Below are 27,775 nucleotides of genomic sequence, written 5' to 3'. Positions count from 1 at the left end.
TGAACCTCCTTGTCCTCTGCAGCATACTCTTTGACACCCTACAAAGCCCCTTATTTTTCTCATAGAAATGGCCTCCTGTGAATTATTCCATTACAATCTATATTTCAATTTGTAAGAAATGTTCATGTACTGTAAGTTTCCTGACATCAGGACACTGACCCTTTTGATATCACTGCTAAGCCTCAGTAAATGAGTGAATGAAAATGACTGACTCTGGAAATGTCATTTCTTCTTCTTTGTCAAGTAAAGGTAGACTGGTAATCCAGTAGTGTCTGAATCATCTGACATTTAGATGTAGTCAGAGAGTGATCCACCCACACACTCCCTTTTCTTCCCTGGACAGGCTGTGCACAATAGAAATTCTGTTTTATCCATCTTCTGCCCAAGCACCTACTGACAAGGTTGGGTAATGAGTAAGTGCTTAATGAGGGTTTTTTTTTTTTTTTTTTTTTTAATGAAAGAGGCCTTCTTCCCAGCACTGACCCCAGCTCAGGTTTCCCCCCACCCCATCCCTTTGCCCCAGGAAGACATCAGTCACAGCCCAATCTAAAAGGCCAAATCTCTTTTATTGGTTCTGAGAGAGGGAGGACTCACCCAGTGGCCCCTATCCTTTTCCCCACACTATGTCCCACCCCACCCCATCTTGGGGCTCTTACTCTACTACCTACTTACTCTCCATCTATCTAACCCTTCTTCCCCTTCTATTATTATTATTATTATTATTATTATTTATTTATTTATTTTTAAGCAGTTCTGAGGATTGAACACAGGGGTGCCCTACCTCTGAGCTAAATCCCCTCCCCTTTTTATTTTATTTTGAGACAGGGTCTTGCTAAATTGCTGAGGCTGGCCTCAAACTTGTGATCCTCCTGCCTCAGCTTCCCAAGTCGTTGGGATTACAAGTGTGTGACACCATGTGCAATTCTCCTTCCCCTTCTAATCTCTATTCTGCTGTACCCTTGGCCACCCAGAATCCCAAGGCCAGGCCCTCAACTGTGGGGGCGTGTGCTGAGCACCAGGCAGAGGGAGCTGAGCCCAGCACCAGCTTTCTCCAGTTCTGAGCAGGACACAGGTACCAAGGTGACATCAGAAAGTTTCTGCAGTGCCTGCAGGGGCAATATAGAGAAGGGAGTAAAACCTTGAGTCTAGAGTCACCCTTGTTCCAGCCACCTTACAGTGGTTCTACCCAGGTTTCCAGAGAAGGTACCCCTTCTTCCTCCCACTGGGAAAGATACTTCTTTTTCTGGTTGTAGTGGTGGTGGTGGAGCTCTTGCCCCTCTCACCTCCTGGCTGTTGGGCAGGTCCCCACCTCCACGGTGCAGGAGGAAAGGGAGTGCACCAGGTAATCCAGGACGCAGAAAGAGACAGTCAGCAGCTGCATCATCTGGGAGAGTCAGAGAAGCATATGGGTGATCTGTCAGCACTGCCATTGCCTGGGGGAAAGGAAAGAGGAAGTGTTCAAGTCTCAGAGCTTTTCCACAATTGAGTTTGCCTGTCCTACCACACACTAAGGACCAAATTAAGGGCCTAGGACAATTATATTTGTGGAATAACAGTGACAGCAAGTACACAGCACTTACTAAGTGTTAGACACTGTTCTAAGTGCTTTACTTTTGTTAATTTCCATCTTGTACTCTTTACTCACCTGCCATTTTTTTCACCCGCAACCCTCTTCTGCCCTTCTCTGGCTCCCATCTGTCTGTCCCATCCATCCCACAAATCCATTTAGATACCACCTTTGAGGAGTTTCCTGAAACTCTGGAAGAGCAAGTTAATCGTCCCTGTTCCCAGTCTCCCTACCCCTGCCACCTGTTGTATGTACTCTTGTTTACTTGGGTGATATTTCTTACTAGATGGACAGCTCCGTGAGGGTAAGGGTTGGAGCTCCCCGTCTCCCCAGTTCGGAGCCACGCCCACGGTCGTTGGCCACGCGCCCGCCCCGCCCAGGGCAGCCCCTCCTCACCCTGACAGCCTTTTGGGCAGCGTCGCTGCTGCCTGCCACCACAGTGCGGGGTCCCCCCATGCCACAGAGGCCACGCAGGTGAGAAGGGCCAGAGACTGGCACAGTAGAGACGGCGAAATCCTATGAAGCAAGGGCGAGGGTATTCAGGGCCGTGGGAGGAGTGTGGGGATAACCCTCAAACAGGGTGCTCCCAGGATTCATTCTTCCTCAAGGGGTCTTCAGGCTGCCCGGACTCCCACCGGCGCCCCGCTCCCTCCCAAATCTGGTCCCGCTCCTCACCCGGAATGTGTCCGCCACAATCTCAGCTCCTCGGTGATTAGTCCACTTGGAGAGGCCTACAAAAAACTCCCGGCCTGAATCCCCGGGAAGACAGCAAATGTTTGAAGACCTGAGTGAGAGGAAAACAAGGCCCGAGAAATCCTACTCCCCCAAACTGCTTTCCTGTGCCAAGACCCAGGAGAGTCGGTCACCCCAACCTCACCGGTGAAGAGAACGTCAGTGCCATCCAGAGTTGCGTTCTCATCCCCCATCTCCACAATTCGGAGACCTAAGTCCTGGAGGGCTTTGCGGACTCCATCAACCTTAGGGCAAGAAAATAGTGCGGAGCTGAGACACCCCAACTCCAGATTCTTGCCCCAAACCCGGACATCCACTTCCTCTCGCCCTTCCCCCTACACGTAATGCCCTGGCGCTCACCTCAGGCCTACGGGCCGGGCTCCAGGGCCGAGTGATTAGGGCCGTGTCGCCTTGAATCACGGCCGTATCACCAAGCAGCGGACCCAGCGGCAGGGATTCCTCAGGAGGCAGTTCTAGCAGCTGTAGCCCTAGTCGCTGCCTCAGTTTACCCCCCAGGACCCCATGTTCCCTTTGAGCTTTGGCTAGGTCCAGAGCTGGAAGACCAGCCCCTGCACCCTCCCCTGACGCCAGGCTCTCGGGGACACCCCGGATCAGGGCATGGGAGCAGCGACCCAGCCCCTCCCCCGGCGTCCCCATCCCATCCACAGACGCCCCTTCCGGCCGAGCTGATTTCTGTGTTCTTTTTACTTCACCTGTCTGGAAGAAAAGACAGAGGGAAGCAGAGAAAGAGACATGAAGAGAAGGTCGAGGAGGGTTGGTGATTAAGAGAGCCTGGGTCTTCCTCCTGCCATCTCCGTGCGCCCCTCCCACTCCTCCCCACCCCTCCGGGCCTTTCCCTCTGGTACACCCGGCTCCACCCCGCAACCCCACGGGTCTGCTTCTTTAAGAGGAGCCCAAGGAACAAGACTTGAATCTCTAATCTCCAAAACACCTGTTGCCCCTGCTCGGGGGGCTTCATAAGGTCCTTGCCGGGTGCCCCTCTTGGCAGCCGCTAGGATGCGCTCACTCCCCAAAAATGTGGTGGCCCCGCCCCCTTAACCCTCAGCTGCTCGCAGCTGGAGGGACCCGAAGTCCGGTCAGGGACCCACACACAGGGGTGATGGGACAGAAGGAGAAAGATAGGGAATTAATCAGGACCCGGGACATGGAAGTCCTGAAGCCCGAAGGAAAAAGGAAGAGAGGAAGGGAGAGAAGAATTAGAGTCCAAGGAGTTAAGCATCCTCTCTCCGCCCAGGCCAGTCTCGCTGTCCCTGGCGCGACCCAGTATAAACCAGACCTAGTCCCCGAGGACTGGGAGAGGTCTAGAACGAAATCCGAGGGGCGGGGAAAACGGGGGCGTGGTTCCGGGGCGCGGGCGCCACTCCTGGCCCCAGGACCCGGTACCCAAGTCCATCTTCCACCAAAGTCCACCCCGCCCAGCTCCGCACCCAAAAGCCAGTTCCCCCGCACACTGCGTCCGGTGCTGGCACACGCCCAGTATCCCCAAACACCAGCTACGATCCAGGGGACACCCACCTCCCCAGACTCACCTCCAGTGGCCACTCCTGCCGAGCTGTTATCTCGGCTGGGGCCCCACCCCCAGAGGGCAGAATAGGGAAATAAAGGAGTCCTAGTCTTCAAGTCACCGAGACTGAGAGCTTTAGCTTTTGAGGGGGTCTCTGGGTTGGCGAGTTCACATACAACGACGGGGCGGGGGCGCTACGGTCTGGCGGCTCCCGGGCATTGTCTAAGCGGGACAAGGCGGGGCCTTCCAATGCCACGCCTATTCCGCTCTGCTATGCCTCGCCCATTCCACCAGGACTGAGCCCCCCTTCACTGAACTCGGTACCGCCCCTCGATCGATGCCCAGGCCCACCCAGATCTGGCTAGCCCTATCGGCCAGGCTGCAAATGCGGCATGGACTATAGGACAGCTTTATATTGGACCGGCACTAAAAATGGAAGCTCTGTCACAAATATCCCTTTTAATTATTAGCTTCTGCCCTGAGCTCAAGATCACTGACCCATCCCTCATTCTGTGTCAACCACACTCCAAGTCCCCTTTGTATAAAAACAACACTACATTTTCACTCTTTATTTTATTACTGAAATAAGTTGTCCTACCCACTCCACCCCACAATAAAAATCTTACCCTTAATCCCTGTCTCCCCCCCATGAACCCCACCCTTCCCCAAGTCCTGCACAAGTGCCCCAGGATTCTCTGCCCACTAGCCATTTTGGAGTGTGTCCATGGGTTGCAAAGTGGAAACCGCTTTGGGCCTCTGTGAAGAACATAGACTGCGGTGAGGGAGCCCGAGAAATTGCCTATTTGAGGGCCTTGGCCACTTGTTCATAGGCCAACTCGATCTCCTCATCATCTGGACAGGTGGAGGCGAATTCTTCCCGAGCATAGGCATTGCTCAAGTACCTATGCACTCCCCGAAAGGCCTCAGGGATGGTGAATCCCCTGTACTTCTTACACACCACCTGGAGGTGGGAAGAGAGAAACCAAAATGTAAACCCCAGAGAAGAGTTGGCTGCCTTACGCAAAAGAGGCTTTAAGTGTGGTTGACATGGAATGAGGGGTAGGTCAGTGATCTTGAGTTCAGTGCAAAAGCCAGGAATTAAGAGGAATTACCAGGTGCTGTGGCACACACCTGGCTGAGGCAGGAAGACCACAAGTTCAAAGCCAGCCTCAGCAACTTAGTGAGACCCTGTCTCTAAATAAATTATTTAAAAAAGGACTGAGGATAAGGCTCAGTGGTTAAGCACCCCTGGGTTCAATCACTGGTACCAAAAAATGAATTAAACTTTAAAAGGGCTAGGGATGTAGCTCAGTGGTTGGGTGCCCCTAGGTTAAATCCCTGGTATCAAAGGTCGGGAAAGAGAGGAATTAACAACAAAAATCAAAGTGAGATATAATTCACAGACCATAAAATTTGCCTCTTGAATTTCCAGGTTTTTTGTTTTTGTTTTCTTCCTTTTAGCAATACTGGGGGGTTGAACCCAGGGGTGCTCTACCACTTAGCTACATCCCCAGCCATTTTTATTTTTTTGAGTCTGTCTTGCTAAATTGCTGAGGCTATCCTCAAACCTGTGATTCCTTCCTCCTGAGTTGCTGGGTTTGACAGATATGTGCTACTACTGTACCTGGCTCCACAGTGATTTTTTTTCTCTATTTTTCATTTGACTTTTAGTCATGTATTATTTTTAAATATATATATATGTATATATGTATATATATATATATATATATATATATATATATATATATGTTGTAGGTGAACCTTTATTTTTATTTATTTATTTTTATGCGGTGCTGAGAATCAAACCCAGTGCCTCACACATGGTAGATAGGCACTCTACCACTGAGTCACAACCCCAGCCCCTTGTCGTGTATTTTTATATAACTTTCATATTGATGTTATATGTTCTGTTAGGTTTCAACTCTTAAAAGGCAAGGACCAATTGCCAAACCATCTTTTATCTTTCGATGCCTAATACACAGATGTTCATTACTCAGTTGTATGGCAGACTGACAGTGGGCCTGTTTTATAAACTAAACTACAGCTTTGAGGTTATAATAAAGACATGGGAAGCAGCAGTTTTCATCTTCCTTAAGAGGAAGTAGTCTGAAGTTAAGTCTGAAGCAACAAAGAGTTACAGCTTTGGCTTAGGGAAAGCCTGCTGTGTCTGATCTGGGGATTTGGCAGTGATGCAGGGATAGGAAGAGCCTTTTTGAAAGTAATACCAAATGTGTTACTCTTGGCTAAACCATGTGCACCCATAGCTTGTGTCATGGAATGTACTGTCTCAAGTCAGCAATGACTGATGGGAACTAGACTTTGTCCTTGGGGTGGGGTCTGCCTTGGTAGCAATCTGTGAAAAACATGCTAAAAAATAAATCACCTTCAAAGTGGTAGTCAAGGGAAGTGATTGTCATGTGAGAGCCCCTTAGAGAGCCACCCCTACAGCCATCGTTTCCTCCCATGATGACCACTCACCTGTACTATGTGGAGCTTTGGCAACAGGTTGCAGTCAGCCAGGGTGAGCTCATTGCCATCCAGAAATTTCCTCTGAGAGATGCCCTCATCTTCAGCACTGGTCTCATCCACTTCTTCTGGGAGCGGGGATGTCAAGTAATTGTCTAAAATCTTTAAGGCTTTCAGGAGCCCCTTCTCCAGATCTGTGCAAGGGAGGGAGTTGATTAGAATACCAGAAGACTGAGGTAGCCTGTCCAAGAAGACCCATGGGGTGTGGGTACTAATGGCAAGGCCAGTACAAAATAATAATAGCAAATATTAATACAGTTAGGGTTCTATATGCTATTTTAAGCACTTTTCCCCACTTTGGTTAGAGGCGCTGGGGATTCAACTGATATGGCCTTGAGTATGCTAAGCAGGTGTTCTATCACTGAGCTATATCCCCAGCCCCCAAGTCTAAGTCCTTTAGAAACAAAAACTCATTTAATTCTCACAGCAACCGAGGAAATAGGTATTATTATCCTCATTTTATAGATCTGGAAATGGATTTACAGAGAGGTTAAATGAACTGTTCAGTCATACAGCAAGCTGGATTTATGCTCAGGTAGTCTGGATTATTCTTAAGCACAACCCCATTTTGTCAGAAAACAGGCTAACGGTCAACTAATACCCTCCCTAGTGAGGCAGAAGAGGTTAGGGAACAAATGAGAGAGGCTTGAAAGTCTCATCCAATGAGAATTCAGACAGACACAGAGGTAAAGCAAAAATGGAGGAAAGAAGAGATTTTTCCAACACCTACTCCATCTTCCTGATATCTGAGTTCTCAACCCCTGGGTCTTTTCCCTTCCTTTAGGACCCACGCTTGTGATACATAAGACTCACTATCATTGAGTGCTGGGTTTGAATTTTTGATATAGGCAGAAAATTTGGCAAATATATCCAGCCCAGCTGTGTTGGACTCAGGATTCAGAGCTGCCAGCTTTGGATACCTGAAAGTCAATAAGAGAAACAAGGTAAGATACCTTCCTGGGAGGACCCTCAGTTACCTATCTCCCCTGCCCCAGCCCCACCACCATCTCTGTTTTCTATTTTTTCAAACTCTCAGTTCTCCAGTATCTCCCAGTTCCTCCTCTCCCCTTTCCAAGTGCTCCTATACCTGGGAGGGCACAGCACTGCCTCCAGAAATTCCTCGATCTTGTTGGTATCTGTGTGTACTTCAGTACCATACAGCAGGAATGGTAGCTGCCCTCCTGGGCACAGTTTCTGCACTGTCTCAGTCCTCCTGGAGAAGAAGCCAGGTATTAGGATAGGAAAAAGGGGTCAGAGAAAGCCAGAAAGGAGATAGAGGAATGCGGGAAGAGAAAAAGCCTTCAGGTAGAGGTGGAAAGGTTTAAGATGGAAGGACTCAGGTAGGCCTGAGCATGTGTGTACATATGTACACGCATGTACACAGGGGGTATTTAGAGAAACAGAAGTAGGCCCACCTCTTGGTGTCAACAGTGGTGACGTTGAAGGTGACTCCCTTGAGCCAGAGCACCATGAATAGTCTCTGGGAGAAGGGGCAGTTTCCAATCTTGGCCCCATCACTGCCAGCCTGAAAAGCAATCCCCAACCTGAGATTAGATCTGATGCACCCACCCCTCCCAGGTCATTCTCTGCACCTCCTATTCCCATACCAGCTGTTGTCTGTCTAGTTATGACACATGAACTATTCCCCTATTAAAAGCTATCAGAAAGCCCATCTAGGTCAAACTTAGGGCAGATCAATGGGAAAATGTGGGCAAAGGCAGCCTTCTAGTTCCCCAGAGATTAAGCACAGGTAGGAAGAGATAGAGGGAATGAGTCTTGAAGAACTTGGAGGATCTGAATCTTAGAGAGGGAAGGGTATGGGACTTTGGTGAGGCTAGAATAGGCTAGAGCCCTGAATTCCTGAATGGAGTAGAGTCTAAGGACAGGAGAGATGGGGCGGGGTTTGGAAGCTAGAATTAATTTACTACACCTCCATTCAACCTGTTTCTGATAGCTGAGTGGGAACTCAAAGGGTCCTTAGCCTCACTACAGAGATATGGAGGGCCCTGTAGAGGGGGGCTGTCCTCTAATTGGCAAGTAGTGACCTCATCTCTCAAGGGACACCTCCCCCTGGGCTGAGTGATTCATCTCTCTGTGTGTCTCCAGGCTTCAGCAGCTTCCTTCCTGCCAAGGAAGTGGGGGCAGGGACCAGCTAGGCTAAGGCCTGAGCTGCTAAGGAAACTCCCCAGCCCCCTAAAGCCCTCACTCTTACCACTGGATCTCCCCAGTACAATCCTCTGGTTCCTATTAATTCTTATACTGGACATAAGGCCAAAATCTATACCACCAGCATGGTTTCCCCCACGAGTAAAAATAGCCCCGGAGGCCAGCATGAAAGTGAGGTGGGGACCACACCTAAGGGGGCGGGCCCAGGCTGGAGTTGACTTCCCTGGGGCCCAGGGAGAGGGAATGCCTGCCTAAGAAACCAGAGAATAAGGAGAGAGAGAGAAACAGGAACACACAAAGACGAGATGAACAAAAGAGAGAAGCAGAGAAAAAGGAGGCAGGAAAGTGGAGGGTGGAGAGAATGAACAAACACGGAGACACAGACCACCAGGGAGAGGAAGGGAGGGAAGGGCAGAGAGGAGGTCCTAAGACAGGAAAGAGAAGGCAGTGTTGGAGGGAAGGGGTCCAGGCAGACACAAGGAAGGCTGCTGCCTGCACACCCAAATGCCATGGAACCACCTCTCTTCAGCCACACCCACAGAGAGGGGAGAGAGTTGGGGTGGGGGTGTCTTTTCCTTCTGCATCTACACTTCCCACATCCAAACCAACTCAGGTCTCCTCTGATCTCCATTACTACTGCCAAACTGTCACCTCCTCACTGCCTCTCTATCTCCAGCTTTCTCCATTTGGGGAACATTTCTATCACCTCATCACCTCTCCAACCCTCCTCCTTATGCCCTCTCTTCCTTCCACCCCACCAGTTCTTGCCAATTTACCTCCTTCCACTCCCAAGTCTCCCAGGACACACCTTCTTCCTTGAATCCCTCCCTACCCTCTTCTTTTCTCCCCCATCTTTCTAGCAGGCGCATGTCCCAAATGGTGCTCCCCTGTTCTTCCCAAGCCCTGCTGGGCTCCAGCAGCCCCCTTTCTCTCCTGTCCTCCCATCAGCTCCATCCCGACCCACAGACCCCGATCTCGTGCCTGGAAACTCCTTTTTCTACACTTTCTTCTCCTTCGGACTGCTGGAAACTTGCTCTCCTACAAACTTTTCAGGGTCGGGTCTAGAAGTTTCATTACCGGCTCACAAGTTGTCTTTCCCTCCGGCAATCCCCCCATCCCCCAGGACTGCACGTGGGATTGGGGCTTGGGGTCAGGGAGAGGAGAAATCGGGGAGCTTCCGCCACAGCTGGGGAAAAGGCAGGATTGGCTTTCAGGAGTTCGGAGGGTGGTCAAGGAGAGAGGTGTTCTTACCTTAACGAACAATTCGACCTGGGGTTGTTCTTCAGCCATGGTTGCGTCGGGACCAGGAAGCGGCAGTCGCTGGGGGAACTGGGAGGGGCCCGGGCCTGGGAAGGCGGGTCTCACAGTCTGGGATTCTCTCCACCAGACCTAGGGCTGTCTGTTCAGTGCAACACCAGCCCGATCAGACCCACTTGCTCCAGACACGGTCTCTCCACCAAACCAATGCACCCCACACCTAACTCCTCCAGTTCTGTCCCCTCCCGAGCGGGATCAGGGAGCCGCTGACTCACCGGCCGGCCCCGCCCTGAACCTGGGGAGGGGATGAGAGGGGGCGGGACTGGACGACCTAGGTACTGGGTCCGGAGCGGAGATCCTCAGTTTTCCAGAGGATCAGGGAATGGGGGTGTTAAGAGGAGTAAGTCCTGAGGAGCCTCTTTTCTCCTGTGCATAGCATTTTTTTTCTGCCTCAGTTTCCCTGATTCATTAATCAGAAGGGTTGTCCACATTCACACAGGAAACTTGACACTAAGAGCTCGGGCACGCCCATTCAAATGGGATCTTAGAAAGGAAAGACTCCAGTGTAAATTCTGGGTTGCTAGGACTATGGTCTGGGAGGAGAACTTGGAAGTAGAAGCTGGGGTTGGGAGTAGGGAGTGGTGAAAGGTAGTGCGGTGGATGGGAAGGGAGACCCCGAGACCCCCAAGCTCGGGAAACAGCAAGCTGAACTTTGAGGCTTCATGGCAAGGGGAGATGCTCTCCTGGTAGCCTGGTCAGTTTTAACACTTTCACTTCTGTACCCCATACTGGGCCCCTTCATGTGCCCCTTTGCCCTCTTTTCACTGGCAGGTTGTCTTGAAGATGGGATGTTGGGGTGGGGTTATCCTGGCACTAGGCTGGAGCTGCACTGATTCTGGGATAGGTGGAATGGTATCTGGTCCTTTCAGGGGGATAAAGCAAAAGTCAGGCAAAATAATGTGAAGTGGGGCTGGGGGTGTATGTAGTTCAATGGCAGAATGCTTGTTTAACATGCATGGTGCCTTGGTTTCAGTTCCCAGCACTGCAAAAACAAACAAAAGTCAGAATAGCATAAATGGAGTCCTGGAGACACCTAAATAAATAAAATAGGGAGGACAGAGGAAGAATTACTCTCTCTCTCCTTGGTAACCTTGATTTAGGTTGTACTTTCAAACTCTTTATTACCTCCTGAAAAAAGTCTCGAAATATGTCCCCCAAACAGCACATATTCCAGTTTCCACACCCTGAATTTCTCTCCTAACCATCTCTTCTCTTTCCTTCTCACATCCTCTGCCCAACAAAAGACCTATACCTCCAGAAAACATGGTAGACTACAAAGACATGGAAGCAAAACAGGGTTTTGGACTTTAAAAGTAGAGATTGGGGAAGGAGTGGGGTGGAGTGACAAGACCTGCTGCTGGAAACCAGCAGTTAGTGGTTTCCTCTTGTGCTTCCTCTTCTGTGGGTTTTCTCTTCCCTGAGGGAAGGCTCATCTCCTCCCCAGAAAGATGCAGCATATTTGGTGTTTTCTCACTTGAATTACAACATCCTACAAGGATGCAGAATGATTCCATAAATGGTGTGTGTGTGTGTGTGTGTGTGTGTGTGTGTGTGTGAATCCCCTCCCTGGTGACCCTCAAAATCTGCACACAGGACTGATGGGAGCTGGGGGTGGTGTCAAAGAAAGCTTATTTCCTAGGGTCCTCTTCTGCTCTCACTGATGAATATCCCACAAAGATCTCTCTGGGAGAAGTTCAGGCAAAAGGGCCAGTTTTAGGCTCAAACAGGTCTGACAGCCTCTCCCTTGCTTCTCCTTTCTCCTATAACTTTGTGGCTACAGCTGCCTTGATCATCAATATTGATTTTGGCTACCTTTAAGGTATCTTGCCTTAACTTCCCAGGTGACAAGTAACACTGCCTTCTCCTGTAACCATCAAGCACGGCCTCATGGATTTGAGGTCAGGGGCTTCGCCCTTAAGTCGCGCATGAGAGAAGTTTCCCTCCCTCTCAGCTCATCTCATCTTGCCCCTGCTTTTCTCCTCTTTCACTGCCTTTCTTTCTCTAGGCTTTTCTTTTGCTCCTTTCCCCTCTGTAGCTTGGTAAACCAGTCCCTAATCTCTTCACACCCCAGATCTGAAGGTGTGTCCCTCTCTGCCACTCCCCAGAGTTGTCACCAGCCTTCGCCAGGTTTCCATAGCTCCATTGTTCAACAATTTGCCAAGGTAACCATTAACTCAGCCCTTAGCTCTTCTCCCCCACCTTCTCTTCTCTGGAGGGGATTTTCCAATAACTGGTCAGCACAGTGAGGTCATCTCACCCCAACCATCTTTCCTTGACTCTTGGGTGGGATCTTCCAATTTTAGGGTACCAAGAACAAAGCTGAGGGATTGAGGGATGTAAGTTAGTGGTAGAGTGCTTGCTTGGCATGTGCAAAGCCCTGGGTTCAAGTCCCAGCACACAAAAAAGACAGAAACAAAACTGATTTTCTTTTTTTTCTTTCCTTCCTTCCTTCCTTTATTTCTTCCTTTCCTTTCCTTTTCTCTTTCTCCCCCTTCCTCCTTCCTTCCTCCTCTCTCCCTCCCTCTTTCTTCCTTTCCTTTCCTCTTTCATGGTGGCACATGCCTGTAATCCCAGCAAATTAAGAGGCTGAGGCATGAGGATCACAAGTTCGAGGCCAGTCTCAGTAATTTAGAGGGGGCTAGGGAGATAGCTCAGCTGGTAGAGTGCTTGCCTGGCAAGTGCAAGACCCTGAGTTCAATCCCCAGTACCGCAAAACAACAAAAACAAAAAGTAATTTAGAGGACCCTGCCTCAAAGATTGAAAAAACAAAACAAAACAAAACAAAAAAAGGGCTATGGATGTAGTTCAGTGGTATAGTGCCCCTGGGTTCAATCCCCAGTACTATTTTGAGTTCTCTACTACTAATTAATAAAAATAAATGCTGAATTAATGACATCCTCTGTCCTTAGGGGTGTATGTGTGTGCATGTAGGAGGAGTATGGCCATAACCCAGTAGGGGTGCAAGTGTTCTTATTAGATCTACTGCTTTCAGAATGTGGTATAAGTTGCATAATTCCACCTGGGGGGATAATAAATTAGGCCCTGTAATACCCTTGTGGGAGTGGTCATACCCTATTCCCAGGAAACAGGCAAAGTCGGGCTAGATAGGAGTTCCACTTCTTATTTCCACTTGTTTATTTAAAACACTTACATAGCTTTTACTTTATTTGCCAGGCACTGTTCCAAATTCTTTATAAATATTAACTCAGAGAGTACAAATATTAACTTAAGAGTTGTTGGCAAAGGTTGAATTAATGTTATTTCTCCCCACTCTCCAAGGAAAAAAAAAAGTGCCTCTGGCTTTTTAAAGTCAGCCTTCTTCCCAAACCCGTGTCCAACTCCCCGAGACCCCTTCCTGAGTTGGGACTCCAGCTCGTCTTCCGACCTTCACTTGGACTCCACCCTGCGTCAATCAAAACCCAGAAACAGTGCGGAGGCCCGCTGCTGAGCAACGATAGAAGGCGGGAAGTTTGAAAGTTCTAGCACCGCCCTAAATGCGAATAGGCCAATCAACGTTCACACTCTTCCGCGCCCCGCATTTTACTCCACCTTCACGCCCGGTTGGATCTCTAGGCGGGATCCAGATCCTACGACCAATAAGCCGCTACGGGGGTGGGGCGAGTGCGCGCGCACCTCGCCCACGCTCCGGCGAGCCCCTCCTGCAGTCTAGCTGTCTCGCGGCCGCCGCGACTCAGGTGACGAAAAGGCTGGAAAACGCCGAGAGTTGGCGGCAGTGGTGGACTGGGGACTTAGAGCAATAGGTCTTGATCATTGGGCGTGGTTGGCAGAAACAGTTTAGACGCGTACAACTTGCTCCACAGGGCTCTCAACCCTTCTGCTTCCAAAGTACTTCATGTGACAGAAATGAGGGTGGGGCGCGTGGAGTTTCCCAGTTTCTGTTCTTTAATGATATATATGAGAAGTCGCCCTCAAAATGCCCCCATATTTGGCAACCCAACTTTTTACTCCTCTCTCAGCCCTCTTCATAGATGTCCCCAGTGGGTTGGTCTTTCCGCCCACCACCCTAGCCGAAATGTCAGTTCTGAATCGCCTACACTTTTCTGTATCCGCAGAGGCTCCAAGCCCATGGCCTTCCAAGCAACCCCAGGCAGGACGCCACAGGGACTGGGACTCGGGGTGGCGTCGGCCAGCTTCCCCAGCCTAGCCCCAGCACCCGGCCCCGCGGAAGCCGAGGAAGAGGACGATGAGGAGGAAGCGCCGGCCGAGGTGTTCTGGGGAGCCGGAGCTCAAATCGAAAGAGCCGGTGGGGAGTTGATAGAAAAGACCGAATGTTAGAATAAAAGGAGTTGGGAGGACTGGACAAGTCTCCTTCATGGAGCGCCTGGTTCCAGTGGGATTCTTTCTATGTCAGAGATATGATAAAATGATTAACAATAAGGCTTAGTGGACGCAGTTCGCCTGTAATCCCAGCGACCCGGGAGGCTGAAGCAGGATTGCAAATTTAGTTCGAGGCCAACCTGGGCAATTTAGCAAGACCCTTGTCTGGAAATAAAAAGGGCTGAGATGTAGCTCAGTGGTGGAGTGCCTCTGGGTTCAATCCCTCATAGGGGTGGGAGAACAGTAAACACAATATGACAAAACCCTGCACTTACCCGTGGTTCACATATTGGTTTCCTTTCTTCCCTGTGGGACAGATCCATCTTTGTGTGTTATGGAATTCAGGATACCTGGGCATTGCCTACTATGACACTAGTGACTCAGTTGTTCACTTCATGCCAGATGCCCCAGACCATGAGAGCCTCAAGCTTCTCCAAAGAGGTGGGGGCAGAACCATGAATTCCTCTTCTCTCTGGGATTGGAAATATGTTTCACTTATATGTCCTTACCTGAAAATCTGTTTTACAGTTGACAACTAGAGGCCCCTTCTATTGGTTTTAGGAATTCACTTCATTATTTTAAAAGTATTTAATAAGTGTTTATAATGTATAAAAGCCACAGCTGTAGTCCTGGTCAAATCAGTTATTTCTGTCTTACAGGGGTTTATAGTCTATTGACAATTTCCAGGGCAGCTCTCTTCCCTCCCACCACCATCCTGACAGTCACTACCTTTCTAAATCTCATTCCTTTTACCTATATTCCTAATGTGTGGAGCACCTCCTCCTCTTAGAGGGAAAAAATAAATTCTTGAGAGGGAGAGAGGGTAGCAAGAAGAAAGCTACAGTTTCCCTCTTAGTCAAAGGATAAAGATCCTTTATCTCATTTGGTCTTTCTTTTTCTAAGTTGTGGATGAAATCAATCCCCGGTCTTTTGTTACCAGTGCCAAACAGGATGAGAATATGACTCGGTTTCTAGGAAACCTTGGTAAGGATTGGATCAGGGAATGGGACAATAGTAAAGGACTAAGATATGTAATGTTCCAGGAAGCTAGAATTGGGCTAGAGGGAGAGCGGGACAGAGGTAGAAGAACTGAAATGTACAGAATGATGGCCTTGTCTTTGCTTCCCCCACAGCCTCCCAGGAGCACAGAGAGCCAAAGAGACCTGAAATCATACTTTTGCCAAGTGTGGATTTTGGTATCTCCTTCTTTTGCTTTGCCAATACCCCATCCCAGTGTCAGGGCTGTGGAACTCTGAGTGGATGATTGGGATAGTATTCAGATTGGGGAGCCAAGTGGGTGGAGGCTGGAATGAACTAAGACCTTTTATACCCCCATCACCTTCCCTTCTACTTTCCTTTCTCCTAATTCCACCCCATCATCAGAGACCTCCCCTCAGATTTATTGCTTATAAAAAAATTAAAAGGCACTCAGTGGCTCTGATGATTCATAAGGCACTTCCATAACCTTCCTAGGTTTGCAAAATAGACAGGGAATATGTTCTATCCTAATTAGATGTTAGAGCATTAATATTATTAGTTCCTCTATCAATATAATCTTTTTAACCAAAATCTCCAATTCCAGACAGATATCTTTCTTTCAAAGTTATTACTCTTTCTCAGGTTGTGTTCTTAGCCAAACATCTTTGTATTATATATGTAATAAAAGGAGCATTAGACCAAGAATCTGAAATTTTTTTTCTTTTTTTTTTTTTTTTTTTTTTTGGTACCAAGGATTGAACCCCAGGTTTCTTAACCACTGAGCCATTATTGTATTTTACTTAGAGACAGGGTCTCACTGAGTTGCTTAGGGCCTCCCTCAATTGCCGAGGCTGACTTTGAACTTGAGATCTTCCTGCCTCAGCCTCCCGAGCCGCTGGGATTACTATTGCACCTGACTGAAATTTTAGTTCTTGCTTCAGCTTTCCATTAATTAACCAAGTGAGCTTGGGCAAGTCACATCATCTCTCTTGCTTCTAATGTCTTGTTCTTAAAATGGGATGGAAAAAGCTGGGCATGGTGACACATCCCTGTAATCCCAGCAACTCTGGAGGCTGAGGCAGGAGGATCACAAGTTCAAGGCCAGCCTCAGCAATTTAGTAGGCCCTAGGCAACTTACTGAGATCCTGTCTCAAAAAGTAAAAAAGGCTGGGGATGTGACTCAGTGGTAAAGTGCCCCTTGGTTCAATCCCCTGTACCAAAAAAAAAAAAAAAAGAAAAGAAAGAAAGAAAGAAAGAAAAAAGGGGTGTTGAAAAATTTGGCTATGAGATCTTTCCCTCCCTTTCCACCCCAAAATAGGTCTAGAGATAAGCAAACAACGTCTCCTTTCTGGAAACTACTCCTTTGTCCCAGAGTCCATGACTGCCACTGAAAAAATCCTTTTCCTCTCCTCCATTATTCCCTTTGATTGCCTTCTCACGGTGAGTTGGGTCCTGAGGTTGAGTTCTGGAAGATACTGTGGTCTAGCTGTGGAAAATAATAGTTTTTCCCTAGTGTTGACCAACCTCCAGGACATTATCATCACCCCCAACTCCACTGCTTATCCCCCTCCCAGGTTCGGGCACTTGGAGGACTACTCAAGTTCCTGGGTCGAAGAAGAATTGGAGTTGAACTGGAAGACTATAGTGTCAGCATCCCCATCCTGGGCTTTAAGAAATTTGTGTTGTAGGTTATTTGGCTCTAACTTCAACCAAAGTAAAGTGGGATTGGGAGGTTTAAAAAGTAAGCCAGGGGTGGGAACAGTGACCCAGTAAGTCAAGTGCTTTACAACCAGAGAACCCAAGGGACTGTGGAGCTCTGAAGGGATGATTGGGACAATATTCAGAGAGGGGAGCCAAGTGGGTGGATGTTGGAATGAACTCAGACCTTTTATATCCCTGTTACCTTCCCTTTTGCCTGTATTAGGACCAATCTTGTGAGCATAGATCAAGACACTTACAGGTGAGGAGGTGGAGGCAGACCGCCATCTCTGGGGGATAAAAGGCTTAAGTTTAATGCTCTAATAATCCCAATAAGGCTCTAGTTTCCCTAATCCTGGAGTTATTAAGATATCTTTCCCTGAAGGAAAGGGAAGGGGTGGCGGGGGTTGGGGAGGGAAGAAAGAAAGAAAAGCAAAAAGGTATCACTTTGCTTTTGTGTCTTTTTTTGTGTGTGTGTGTCGGGGGGGCGGTGCTAGAGATCAAACCCAGGGCCTGGCATGTGCTGGGAACTTGCTCTACCACTGAGCTACACCCCTGGCCTATCACTTTTCTTTTCTTAAGGGAGAAACTGAAGCATAAAAGAGAGATAAGTCTTCATCAAGACTTGATTTTAGAAGGATGTTAGAAGGATGTTCCTAGTCCCCATTTTATTTTCTCAGTCCTCAAAAATCAAGTTACCCCAAACTCTTTCATTTCTCCCTGATAGTGTTCTACAGATTTTTAAGAGTGAAGCTCACCCTTCAGTGTATAAAGTAGCCAGTGGACTGAAGGAGGGGCTCAGCCTCTTTGGTAGGTGTGCTCCACCCCTAACCCCACACTAAAAACCTATAAGAAGAGCTGTTAACTTCAAAGTGTGTCCTAGCCCCTCCTTTCCCACTTTACTCCCATTGTCTCTTCCAAGCCAGTTTAGCTTTCTTATCTGAGGTTAAGCATCTATCTCCCCATACCATACCTGTATGGTATCTGCATGTAGTTGTGACTTAACCAATACTATGTTCATTCCCCAGGTCTGTGTGAATGTTTATATAGCTGGATACCTGCTAGGAATTTTGGGAGGTCCTTTGTACAGAGGAGAGTTATGTAACTTCTATAACTTCCTGTGTTTGATTTGTAGTCTATATATCCCTCCTCTTCATTTTATTTGTTTATTTCTATGTGGTGCCGAGGATCAAACCTACTGCCTCACACATGCCAGCAAGTGCTCTGCCACTGAGCTGCAGCCCCAGCCCTTGATTTGTAGTCTTTATAGCCTTTTGGATGTAGGGTATATTAGGGACATGGCCCCAAGTATTTGCATCTTTCAGTGAGTTGTGTCTAATTTTTATATATGTGTGTTGGGCTCTTTGTGAATATTATTTATGTCTGCTTCCTGTATTTTTCTGGCTGAGCATTCCCATGAGTGTCCCTCCCTTCCCCCGTCTCCATGAAATCCTGGCTGCCTTTGTGTCCTATGTCTGAGTCTCCAGGCCAAGTTGCCTTGTAACAAGCTCACTCCCTGCCCACACTCCCCACAGGAATCCTCAACAGGTGCCGCTGTAAGTGGGGAGAGAAGCTACTCAGGTGAGTGGATCTCAGACAACGCTACACACTAATGCATGGGTCTCATGTACACAGTGCATACTGAGTCCTATTGATAGCAGTCTACAGATTCTCACACACACCACCCTATCTAGTAATAATAGTAAAACAACTACCCCGTTCTGAACTCTGGCCAAATGTATGTAATTCTTAAAATAATCCCATGTAGTAGCTAGTATTACCCTCATTTTATGTTGTCAGCACAGACTTACCCATTGATGATATACAGACTTGCACATTTACAAGTAGCAGAAACACCACAAAACACTCATGTAACACTAGGTGATATCTTTAATTATAAAAAACATTTGAAGGGCTGAGAATGAGTCAGTGATGGAACACTTGTCTAGCATGTGTGAGGCCTTGGTTTTTGTCCCTTGTACCACAATAAAAAAAAAAAAAATCAAAACCACAAACTTGAACTATTCTGTGATGACTCCTAAAATCATGTCTCTAGTTCTGAATTCTCTACTTGGAATCTAATTGAATATCATTGCCACCCATAGTTTCTTCATTGCCACCCATACTTTTCTCAAGCACCTCAAACTCAGGACATCCAAACCCAATGCCTACAAAAGGCTGCCCCTGCAGCCTTTTTCTGGTTAATGGCATTGCTGGTCGGACAACTTCTCAAGCTATGAACTTTGAATAGATGCTTCTCTCCCTCACCCCCATATTCAATTATTCACTAATGTCTATTGATTCTATCCTGAAATGTCTCTCTTACCCATCCCTTTCTCCTTTCCATTGCTCCAATTCCAGCTATAGTCATTTCTTACTTGGAACATTGCATTTACCTCCAGATTGGTCTCTCTGCCTCTTATCTCTTCTTTTTCCAATTAATTCTTCATTCTGAAATACTTGCCATGCCAACACAGAGATCTAAGTGTGTCACGCTACTTTCTTTTAAACTTTAAGTAGAGAAAAAAAAACAAGCAAAACAGGAAGCTGCCTGTTACCTGCAAGATGAAGATTAGCATCTTGTGCAGTATGATGTTCAGGCTCTCTCCCATTCACTGAGTTAATTTGCAGACTTATCTTCCCAAACTTCTAAGTCCTTTCCTACTGGAGCCACTGTGCATTCTAGTTATTTAGGGCTACTTGATAAATGGAAACACATCATGCCTGTGTTTACACTTTTCCTTCAGAAAAATCTTTCACCTGTTCTCCCTTTGTCAAAAGTTGATGTCCTCTTCATGAAGCAAACCATGTAAGTGAAGCATTCATAAATACCTATAAGGAGATAACATGTACCTTCCTTGTGATTACATGGTGCTTATTTTTCAGTTGCACTGTCACATAAGGTTTGAATTAGCAGTTAGTGAATTTGCTTGCCTCCATAGCTGTGAACTCTTATCTAGTGGCCATTCCTGTTACCTCAGGGCCTAACACATGGCCTTGTAGGTAGTAGCACTCAGTGAATAAACATAGCACACAAATACAAACATACTAGCACATCATCTCTAAAAACTCAAGAGTATAAAGCTTTGGTAGCCTATAGGTGCATACATTGCCTCACCCTGCTGCAATGTATACATTTTGGGGTTTAATTTAGAATAATTTCTGAAGTCATCTCCAGGTAATTGGTTGTAGTAGTTTAATTATCCATCTCCAGTACTTCAAGTATAGATCTCTAATCTCAACCAGGGATGAAAGGGAAGAAATTCTCAGTGGAGAAGAGAACGAGTTAAAGATGGGGGAGGAGTGCAGATTTCCCAGATGGGATATGCAGGTTGTGGAATCGGCCTGATGATGAACTAAAGAATTCACTGGCCTAAACCTGAACAGGGTGTGAGAAGGTAACTGAATGTCACATTGTGCTTTAAAGAGCACTGTCCTGGCAGTCTGGAGACCTGAGTTTGAGACTCAGATGTACTTCTCAGAATGACTTCGGACAACTTGCTTATCCACTAAAGGTCTCATTTTCTCAGGTGTTAAATTAGGGAATTTGTCTTGGCTAATTCCCTAGGACTCCCATGGCACTAGTAGAAGATGAGTTAGAGATACATACATGTTGTGTAAGAACATCTGCTCAGTGAGGCTCATGTACTCCCCAGAGTGTGGTGGGTATTTCTAGACTGACCTATACTGCTGGGGTTGAAGCCCTCTGTAGCCAAGGAGTAGAGTGGAAGTGCCCAAAACCCACCCTTGAATCCAACTGGGTCTTCTGTTTCATTCTAATTTGGGCTATTCTGACTCAGGGTAATCAGTTATAGAGAGTAATGTGAAATACATATCAGCAGACTCCAATGACTACATGGTAGCTTTTAGATAAAATTCTTAATGGTTTGCTCTAATGTAGAAATGAATCCATGGGCTCAAGTCCTTTCTCTTTATAGCCATAGAGAGACAGGGATAACCAGAATTCAATAAACATAGAAAAGATATTTTTTCTGAATACTTTTTTCATTTATTAGGATATACTTTTTTTTAAATTCATTTTTATTGTAAACAAATGTGATACATCTTGTTTCTCTGTACAAGAAGTAGAGGCATACCATTTGTATAATCATACTTTTACCTATTAGGATATACTTCTAACATGCAAAAATACAAATAATAATAATATAAACCTCTATATTTCCATCAGTCAATTTAAGACACTCTTGGGTTGACTGTGTAGCTCAGTGGTAGAGCATTTGCCTAGCATGTGCAAGACCCTGGATTCAATTCCCAGCACTGAAAAAAAGAAAAGTGAAAATAAGAATAAGATACTCTTAAGGCCTCTTAAATGTTCCTCTCCCCACCAATCTTTTCTTTGTAGAAATGACCATTATTATGAATTGCAGGCTTATCATTCCACATGGGACAGTAACATATTTTCACAGAAGAACAAGCAAAGACAAATGTCTGTGCTATTTCCCAAAGATACTTTTACAGCTAAATACAGATAAGCAAACTCATACTGACTCACCCTCTCCTACTCAGCCACAGAGAGAGCTATAGTGTTGGCACACAAATACCTCAGCACACTGTTCTCCCTCTAAAATATTGACAATCTCCATCACATATCCACATGGAATGACACATGGTCTTATCCATCAAACCATGATATACAGACACAGTCATACATCTTGCAGTTGTCAGTAGATACACATAAACATACCTGCATAGATAGGACATTGCACTTGCCAGTGCATTTCTATAGCATGTCATGGGTGCACATTGACATAATCCCCAGGAATTTCCAAACATGTTTTGACAAATTGTGATCAAGACAGTAATGAAACAGATGTAATTTCTAGTCCTCCCCCAAATCCTTCCTTCCAGGCTCTGGTTCACACGTCCAACTCAGGACCTGGAAGAACTCAATTCCCGTTTGGACGTCATTCAGTTTTTTTTGCTGCCCCAGAATCTGGACATGGCTCAGATGCTGCATCGGCTTATGAGTCACATCAAGAACGTGCCTGTGAGCCCAGGGTTCAGGGCTGGGAAGTGCAGAAGGAGGTTGAAGGCTAATCATGGATATTAGCTTCTTGAGGAACATTCAGGTGGAAGAGAGAAAATAGCAATTTTTCCTTTATTTGACTATAGTTGATTCTGAAACGCATGAAGTTGTCCCACACCAAGGTCAGTGACTGGCAGGTTCTCTACAAGGTAAGACTTCCCTTCTCGAATCCCGAATCCCAGAAGTTCAAGTTAAGCCTACATTCCAGACCTTTTTTACTCTAGTCACCTGGTTCAATTTTATCCTATCACCTTTTTAAAAAATTATATATGGTGAAAAATGTAAAAAATATTTGGAGAGAATAATATTAATCCTATGCAAATTTCAACACTCACTCACTCACTCATGCCAATCCTATTTCATCTATATCTCTTCCTACTTTTCCCTTTTTAGATTATTCTGAAGTAAATTCCAGCCATTATTTAATTTTATCTATACATATTTCAGTGTGGTTACTTAAACAATTATTATTGTGTTTGGTACTGGGGATTGAACCTAGGGCCTCTCATGCTAGCAAGTGCTGTACTCCTGAGTACATCCCAGCCTGTATTTTTTTAAATTTTGAAACAGGATCTCCCTGAATTGCCCAAGCTGGCCTCAAACTTGCGGTCCTTCTGCCTCAGCCTCTCAAATAGCTGTGATTACAGGCATGCACCATTCATTGTACCTGGCTACCACCTTCTTTTTAAATTTTCTGCATGTGCTTCTGCCCTTACTAGAGTGTGAACTCATTTGAGTCAGGGATCATTTATCCTCCTTGTCTATGTAGCCTCCATGTTTAGTACAATGCCTGGCACAGTTTTTTTTTTTTTTTTTTTTGTTTTGTTTTGTTTTGTTTTGTTTTGTTTTTTCACAGTGCTGGGGATTGAACTCCTGGGCCTTGTGCTTGCAAAGCAAGTACTCTATCAACTGGGCTATATCCCCAGCCCCCTGCACAGTTTTATAGTTGCTATCTCCTTTTTGTTTTTGCCTTTGAGATTTTCACTTTGTGTTTTTCCCTGTTGATCTTTGGTGGTTTTGTTTGTTTGGTTGGTTTTGGTACCAAGGATGAAACCCAAGGGTACTTAACCACTGAGCCACATTCCCAGCCCTTTTTTTTTTTTTTAATTTTGAGACAGGGTCTAACTAGGTTGCTTACAGCCTCGCTTAGTTGCTGAGGCTGGCATCAACCTGCAATTCTCCAGTCTCAGTCTCCTGAGCCACTGGGATTACAGGTGTGCACCACCACACCTGGCTTCCTTGGCTTTTGTTCTCCTTAGTCTGTCCTTGTCCCCTTCCCTTAGCCCAGCTTGGGTGGGGGTCACCTTCCTTGCTGCATTTCTCCTCAGACTGTGTACAGTGCCCTGGGTCTAAGGGATGCTTGCCGCTCCCTGCCCCAGTCCATCCAGCTTTTTCGGGACATTGCCCAAGAATTCTCTGACGACCTGCATCACATTGCCAGCCTCATTGGGAAAGTGGTGAGTGGAAGGAAAGATTGCATATTGGGAGATAGGGAAGAGGAATGGGGCTGGAGAATGGGGAAGGACTGGGGTCTGGGGAATATCGTATGGGAGATGGGGAAGCACGGGAGATGTTGAGGTCAGTCAAGTGATAGTGAGCCTTAAGTGGTGACACAAGGCTGTAACTCCACTGTTCAGGGAGGCTGAGGCAGGAGGATCACAAATTCAAGGCCAACCTTTATTTTGAGACCCTATCTCAAAATAAAATTTTAAAAAGGATGACTGGAGATGTAACTCAGTGTGCAAGGCCCTGGGTTCAATCTCCAGTACTACCACCACAAAAAAATAAAAATAAAAAAAGATGGTCAGAGGAGGTGGCCAAACATTAGGAAAAGTGTCTGGAAAATTAGGGTTAAGATAGGATTACAGGTAGAATTGGGCCCCGGGACAGAGATGGTGTTGGTGATAAGAAACAGCTTCTTATCTGTCTCCACAGGTGGACTTTGAGGGCAGTCTTGCTGAAAATCGTTTCACAGTTCTCCCCAACGTAGATCCCGATATTGATGAGAGTGAGTGTTGGGTGCGGGGATGGGCCTGTGAGCCCCAAAACAAAACCTGCCCAGCAGTGGAGTACCATTCTCAGCAGAGGGTCACCACACGTAGGAATCATCATAGCAACCAGATCAGGGACCTTACTTTCAGTATCTACATGCCTTCCACCCTCCTAGAAAAACGAAGGCTGATGGGTCTACCCAGTTTCCTTACTGAAGTTGCTCGGCAGGAGCTGGAGAATCTGGACTCTCGTATTCCTTCATGCAGTGTCATCTACATCCCTCTGGTGAGGACAGGAGGTGGGGTGTAGCCTCCAGGGTTTTTTTAGAGGAAATATTAGGTTTATGAAGGACATTTTGATAGATAAGAAAATGTGGAGGGAAGAATCTGAAGATAATGAACCTTTTGATGACTTTAACCTCCTGAGGGAGACATGGGGTATACCTTCATGGGTTTTTGGGCTTCCTCTAGGCAGAGAAGGTGCCCAATAGGTTACTTCTTGCTCTATCTCCTCTTTACTCTCCCCAGATTGGCTTTCTTCTTTCTATTCCCCGCCTGCCTTCTATGGTAGACGCCAGTGACTTTGAAATTGAGGGACTGGATTTCATGGTAAGACCCTTAACTTCTGTGGGATGTGTAAAATGCAGCAGCTGCGGGAGGGCCTTGCCCCATCAGCACAGCCCAATAGAGATTCCTCTTCTGTAGTGGTGTTTTGGGTTTTTTGTTTGTTTGTTTTATTTGTTTTGGCCTGCCTGCCTGCCTGCCTTTTTGGTACTGGGGATTCTGGATTGAACCCAGGGGTGCTGTACCACTGAGCTATATCTCTACCCCTCTTTATTTTCTGTTTCTCAGTAAGTTCCCTAGGCTGGCTTCAAATTTGTAATCCTCCTGCCTCAGCCTCCCAAATTGCTGGGATTATAGGTGTGTGCTCCATTGCACCTGGCTTCCTTGGAGCTCAGTTATGAGACAAAGGAGAGAGAAGTCAGGACACTAGAGGTGGGGTTAGAAAAGTGGGAGGGGAGACTAAGGTACATGGCCCACAGCTCTATCCCTTGTACCCAGTTTCTCTCAGAGGAGAAGCTGCACTATCGCAGTGCTCGAACTAAGGAGCTGGATGCATTGCTGGGGGACCTGCACTGTGAGATCCGGGGTGAGAAAAGCCAGAGGCTGGAGCTTGGTGATGCTTCCAACAGGCACATTTTCTTTCTTTCTGCTCTCAGTCTGTCTCTCACTCTGACTCTACATATTCTTATCTGAATGTCTCTGGGAGTCTCAGAACGAATCTGCATGCCTGTTTTCAGGTCCCTCTGTGGGTGTATCTCTCCTTCACTTTCTCCTGGAACTGACCCCTGACTCCCTCCTCACCCACTTCCAGACCAGGAGACCCTACTGATGTACCAGCTGCAGTGCCAGGTGCTGGCAAGGGCAGCTGTCTTGACCAGAGTACTGGACCTTGCCTCTCGCCTGGATGCCCTGCTGGCTCTTGCCAGTGCTGCTGGGGACTATGGCTACTCAAGGCCCCATTACTCCCCGCACCTCCATGGGGTACGAATTCATAATGGCAGGTGAGAAGAGAGGGGGTTGAAGACAAAGTGTGCAAGGCCTCATATTTTGGAGGGTTCATCTGTCTGGATCCTTGTACCATGTGAGGTACTTCTCTACCCATTGTAGACATCCTCTGATGGAACTATGTGCCCGAACCTTTGTGCCCAACTCTGTAGAATGTGGTGGGGACAAAGGCAGGGTCAAAGTCGTCACTGGACCCAATTCCTCAGGGAAGAGCATATACCTTAAACAGGTGAGGAGGAGCCCTACGGCTTGGGCTATGGGCGTCTTCTACATCTTTTCCACCCCGACCTGCCAACTAACACAGGTTCTCTGCTCTTCCACTTCCATGTTCTCATTCTCTAGCTAAGGAACAGCCATATTCTAATGGATATTTCCATGACCTAAACTTCCTGTGCTCCCTTCTGCATAGGTACATGCTATTTCCAAGTATGCCTCTACCCACTCCCCATCCCTCTTTACTGATTCTGGATAGTGGGTTCTATAGCTTTTTTCTTCTATTACACTGTATCCATCTTTCTTTGATCAATCATTCATCCCTTCAGTTGAGCTTCACTTTTAATTCAGCCCACACTACCAGACTCCAAGTCCTATTTCCTCCCTTATTCAGGTAGGCTTGATCACGTTCATGGCCCTGGTGGGCAGCTTTGTACCAGCAGAGGAGGCCGAAATTGGGGCAATAGATGCCATCTTCACCCGAATTCATAGCTGTGAATCCATCTCCCTTGGCCTTTCCACCTTCATGATCGACCTCAACCAGGTCAAAGGGTGCAAAGGGAGGTGGGATCGGGGAAGGGGATAATGGGGAAGGAAACTGATCCCAGAAAAGCATTCCTTCTGTTGCATGTCCTCAATACTTGGGGCAGGGAGCACCCAGGTCAGAAACTGGATGAATGAACTACACATAAATCTCACCATGAAAGAACTTGCAGAACAGTAAACAACTATTCATAGGCTGACTGGGGTTAGTACATTATAGGCTTCAAATGCTAATGAAATTCCCCTTGTCCACCTCCTGTCCAGCAGGTGGCGAAAGCAGTGAATAATGCCACTGAGCGATCTCTGGTCCTTATTGATGAATTTGGAAAGGGAACCAACACGGTGAGGGGATAAACTGAGGGGGAAACGGAGGGGAAATAGGGATGTGTTGGCAGAAAAAGACATAGAGGACAGGAGAGGGAAAGGCCAAGGCAGTTGCAGAGAGGCAAATGAGCAACCTGGGCTCCACACCCCACTCCCTCTGTGCAGGTGGATGGGCTCGCACTTTTGGCTGCTGTGCTTCGACACTGGCTGGTGCTCGGACCCATGTGCCCCCACATCTTTGTGGCCACCAACTTCCTGAGTCTCGTTCAACTACAGCTGTTGCCACAAGGGCCCTTGGTGCAGTATTTGGTGAGGAAAACAATATCATTTCTACAGGCTTCTAGGTTGAGCGTTTCCCAGAGGTAGGGATTGACCCTTCCATCAGAGCAGGGGCTCCAGTTAACTAACCCTCTGGTTAGTTCCCACAGGGACTGGCCAAGGGCTTTAGGGCAGTAAATGGGAATTAATGATATATACTGCCCCCTTTTCTCTTTTAAGACCATGGAGACCTGTGAGGATGGGAACGACCTTGTCTTCTTCTATCAGGTTTGCGAAGGGGTTGCCAATGCCAGCCATGCCTCCCACACGGCTGCCCAGGCTGGGCTTCCTGAAAAACTCATTGCTCGTGGCAAAGAGGTGAAGAGATTCATGCATCCAACTGCCTCTGCCTCAGGGCTCCCTTCCATTGTCCGTACTCCTCGTGGATACCTGGGTTTCTGGGCCCATAGGATCTCTGACCCTGATTTTCTTTTCCCCACCCCTTCCACCTTCCTGTTCCTAGGTTTCAGACTTGATCCGCAGTGGAAAACCTATTAAGCCTGTGAAGGAGTTATTAAAGGAGAACCAAATGCAAAAGTGAGTGTGGCCTGGTGTCTTCACTTCTCCTGCAGCCCTTCTCCCCATCACAGGGCCTTAGCAGCCTTCCTCCGGTATTGTGCCCTTTAAGGACTCACTACTTCTTTCTCAAACCCCTAAATCTTTGAGGTCCTGGGTATCCTGTGCTACATCCTTTGTTCAGGGATTTAGTTATCAGTTTTCCCAATAAATCTCACCATTTTCTCCCCCACTTCAGTTGCCAGACATTAGTGGATAAGTTTCTGAAACTGGATTTGGAAGATCCCAGCCTGGACTTGGACATTTTCATGAGTCAGAAAGTGCTGCCTGCTGCCACCACCATCCTTTGAGTCCTTCCTCTGCCCTCCCCAACAACCTGAGACCCAGGGGCTGCAGTGCCTTCTTGG

The 27,775-nt window shown here is 47.1% G+C and overlaps 3 protein-coding genes across 5 annotated transcripts; 1 reads left to right on the top strand and 2 right to left on the bottom strand.

Annotated features, from left to right (window-relative positions):
- Positions 1-569: 569 nt before the first annotated feature.
- On the bottom strand, positions 570-4,083 carry Ddah2 (dimethylarginine dimethylaminohydrolase 2). Of its 3 annotated transcripts, none has more exons than XM_047559334.1 (7): positions 3,252-3,726; positions 2,660-3,016; positions 2,445-2,544; positions 2,243-2,316; positions 1,964-2,083; positions 1,284-1,384; positions 570-1,106 (listed from the first exon to the last, which is right to left on the bottom strand). In XM_047559334.1, the coding sequence occupies exons 1-7, from the start codon at positions 3,276-3,278 to the stop codon at positions 944-946; spliced, it is 942 nt and encodes a 313-aa protein (XP_047415290.1). In that variant the 5' UTR covers positions 3,279-3,726; the 3' UTR covers positions 570-943. The 3 variants fall into 3 exon arrangements, with proteins under 3 accessions (XP_047415290.1, XP_047415289.1, XP_047415292.1); XM_047559333.1 differs by having other exon boundaries at positions 573-1,106; positions 1,284-1,433; positions 3,252-3,706; XM_047559336.1 differs by lacking the exon at positions 3,252-3,726 and adding an exon at positions 3,850-4,083 and having other exon boundaries at positions 574-1,106; positions 1,284-1,433.
- A 378-nt stretch (positions 4,084-4,461) lies between these two features.
- Positions 4,462-10,025, bottom strand: Clic1 (chloride intracellular channel 1). Its single transcript, XM_047559337.1, has 6 exons — positions 9,768-10,025; positions 7,766-7,875; positions 7,438-7,563; positions 7,164-7,270; positions 6,303-6,484; positions 4,462-4,785 (listed from the first exon to the last, which is right to left on the bottom strand). Exons 1-6 carry the CDS (start codon positions 9,804-9,806, stop codon positions 4,624-4,626), a joined length of 726 nt encoding a protein of 241 aa, XP_047415293.1. The 5' UTR covers positions 9,807-10,025; the 3' UTR covers positions 4,462-4,623.
- Positions 10,026-13,386: 3,361 nt separating this feature from the next.
- On the top strand, positions 13,387-27,733 carry Msh5 (mutS homolog 5). Its single transcript, XM_047557754.1, has 25 exons — positions 13,387-13,528; positions 13,907-14,060; positions 14,489-14,612; positions 15,075-15,155; positions 15,305-15,367; positions 16,468-16,589; positions 16,724-16,833; positions 17,074-17,109; positions 17,575-17,657; positions 18,383-18,428; positions 21,717-21,855; positions 21,981-22,043; positions 23,223-23,351; positions 23,830-23,902; positions 24,062-24,171; positions 24,414-24,494; positions 24,948-25,035; positions 25,261-25,450; positions 25,557-25,683; positions 26,062-26,211; positions 26,478-26,552; positions 26,700-26,843; positions 27,033-27,170; positions 27,316-27,389; positions 27,607-27,733. Exons 2-25 carry the CDS (start codon positions 13,920-13,922, stop codon positions 27,716-27,718), a joined length of 2,499 nt encoding a protein of 832 aa, XP_047413710.1. The 5' UTR covers positions 13,387-13,528; positions 13,907-13,919; the 3' UTR covers positions 27,719-27,733.
- Positions 27,734-27,775: the final 42 nt, after the last annotated feature.

Source organism: Sciurus carolinensis, chromosome 7 (assembly GCF_902686445.1).
Source record: "Sciurus carolinensis chromosome 7, mSciCar1.2, whole genome shotgun sequence".
Classification (NCBI taxonomy): domain Eukaryota; kingdom Metazoa; phylum Chordata; class Mammalia; order Rodentia; family Sciuridae; genus Sciurus; species Sciurus carolinensis.
The sequence above is the reverse complement of the archived record's forward strand: the minus strand, read 5'-3'. Positions and strand labels throughout refer to the sequence as shown.

What these genes read in the sequence shown, in the direction of transcription:
- Ddah2 (XM_047559333.1), bottom strand. Translation starts at nt 3,278, where the DNA reads ATGAAGCCCCCCGAGCAGGGGCAACAG. An exon ending in TTGTGGCGGACACATTCCGG is followed by an intron (nt 2,084 to 2,242) that starts GTGAGGAGCGGG and finishes CTTGCTTCATAG; the next exon opens with GATTTCGCCGTCTCTACTGT. An exon ending in ACCTGCCCAACAGCCAGGAG is followed by an intron (nt 1,107 to 1,283) that starts GTGAGAGGGGCA and finishes TTGCCCCTGCAG; the next exon opens with GCACTGCAGAAACTTTCTGA.
- Clic1 (XM_047559337.1), bottom strand. Translation starts at nt 9,806, where the DNA reads ATGGCTGAAGAACAACCCCAGGTCGAATTGTTCGTTAAG. An exon ending in AGGTCGAATTGTTCGTTAAG is followed by an intron (nt 7,876 to 9,767) that starts GTAAGAACACCT and finishes ATTGCTTTTCAG; the next exon opens with GCTGGCAGTGATGGGGCCAA. An exon ending in AAACCCAGCACTCAATGATA is followed by an intron (nt 6,485 to 7,163) that starts GTGAGTCTTATG and finishes TCCCTTGCACAG; the next exon opens with ATCTGGAGAAGGGGCTCCTG.
- Msh5 (XM_047557754.1), top strand. Translation starts at nt 13,920, where the DNA reads ATGGCCTTCCAAGCAACCCCAGGCAGGACGCCACAGGGACTGGGACTC. An exon ending in GGAGGGGCTCAGCCTCTTTG is followed by an intron (nt 17,658 to 18,382) that starts GTAGGTGTGCTC and finishes CACTCCCCACAG; the next exon opens with GAATCCTCAACAGGTGCCGC. An exon ending in AAGGAGAACCAAATGCAAAA is followed by an intron (nt 27,390 to 27,606) that starts GTGAGTGTGGCC and finishes CCCCCACTTCAG; the next exon opens with TTGCCAGACATTAGTGGATA.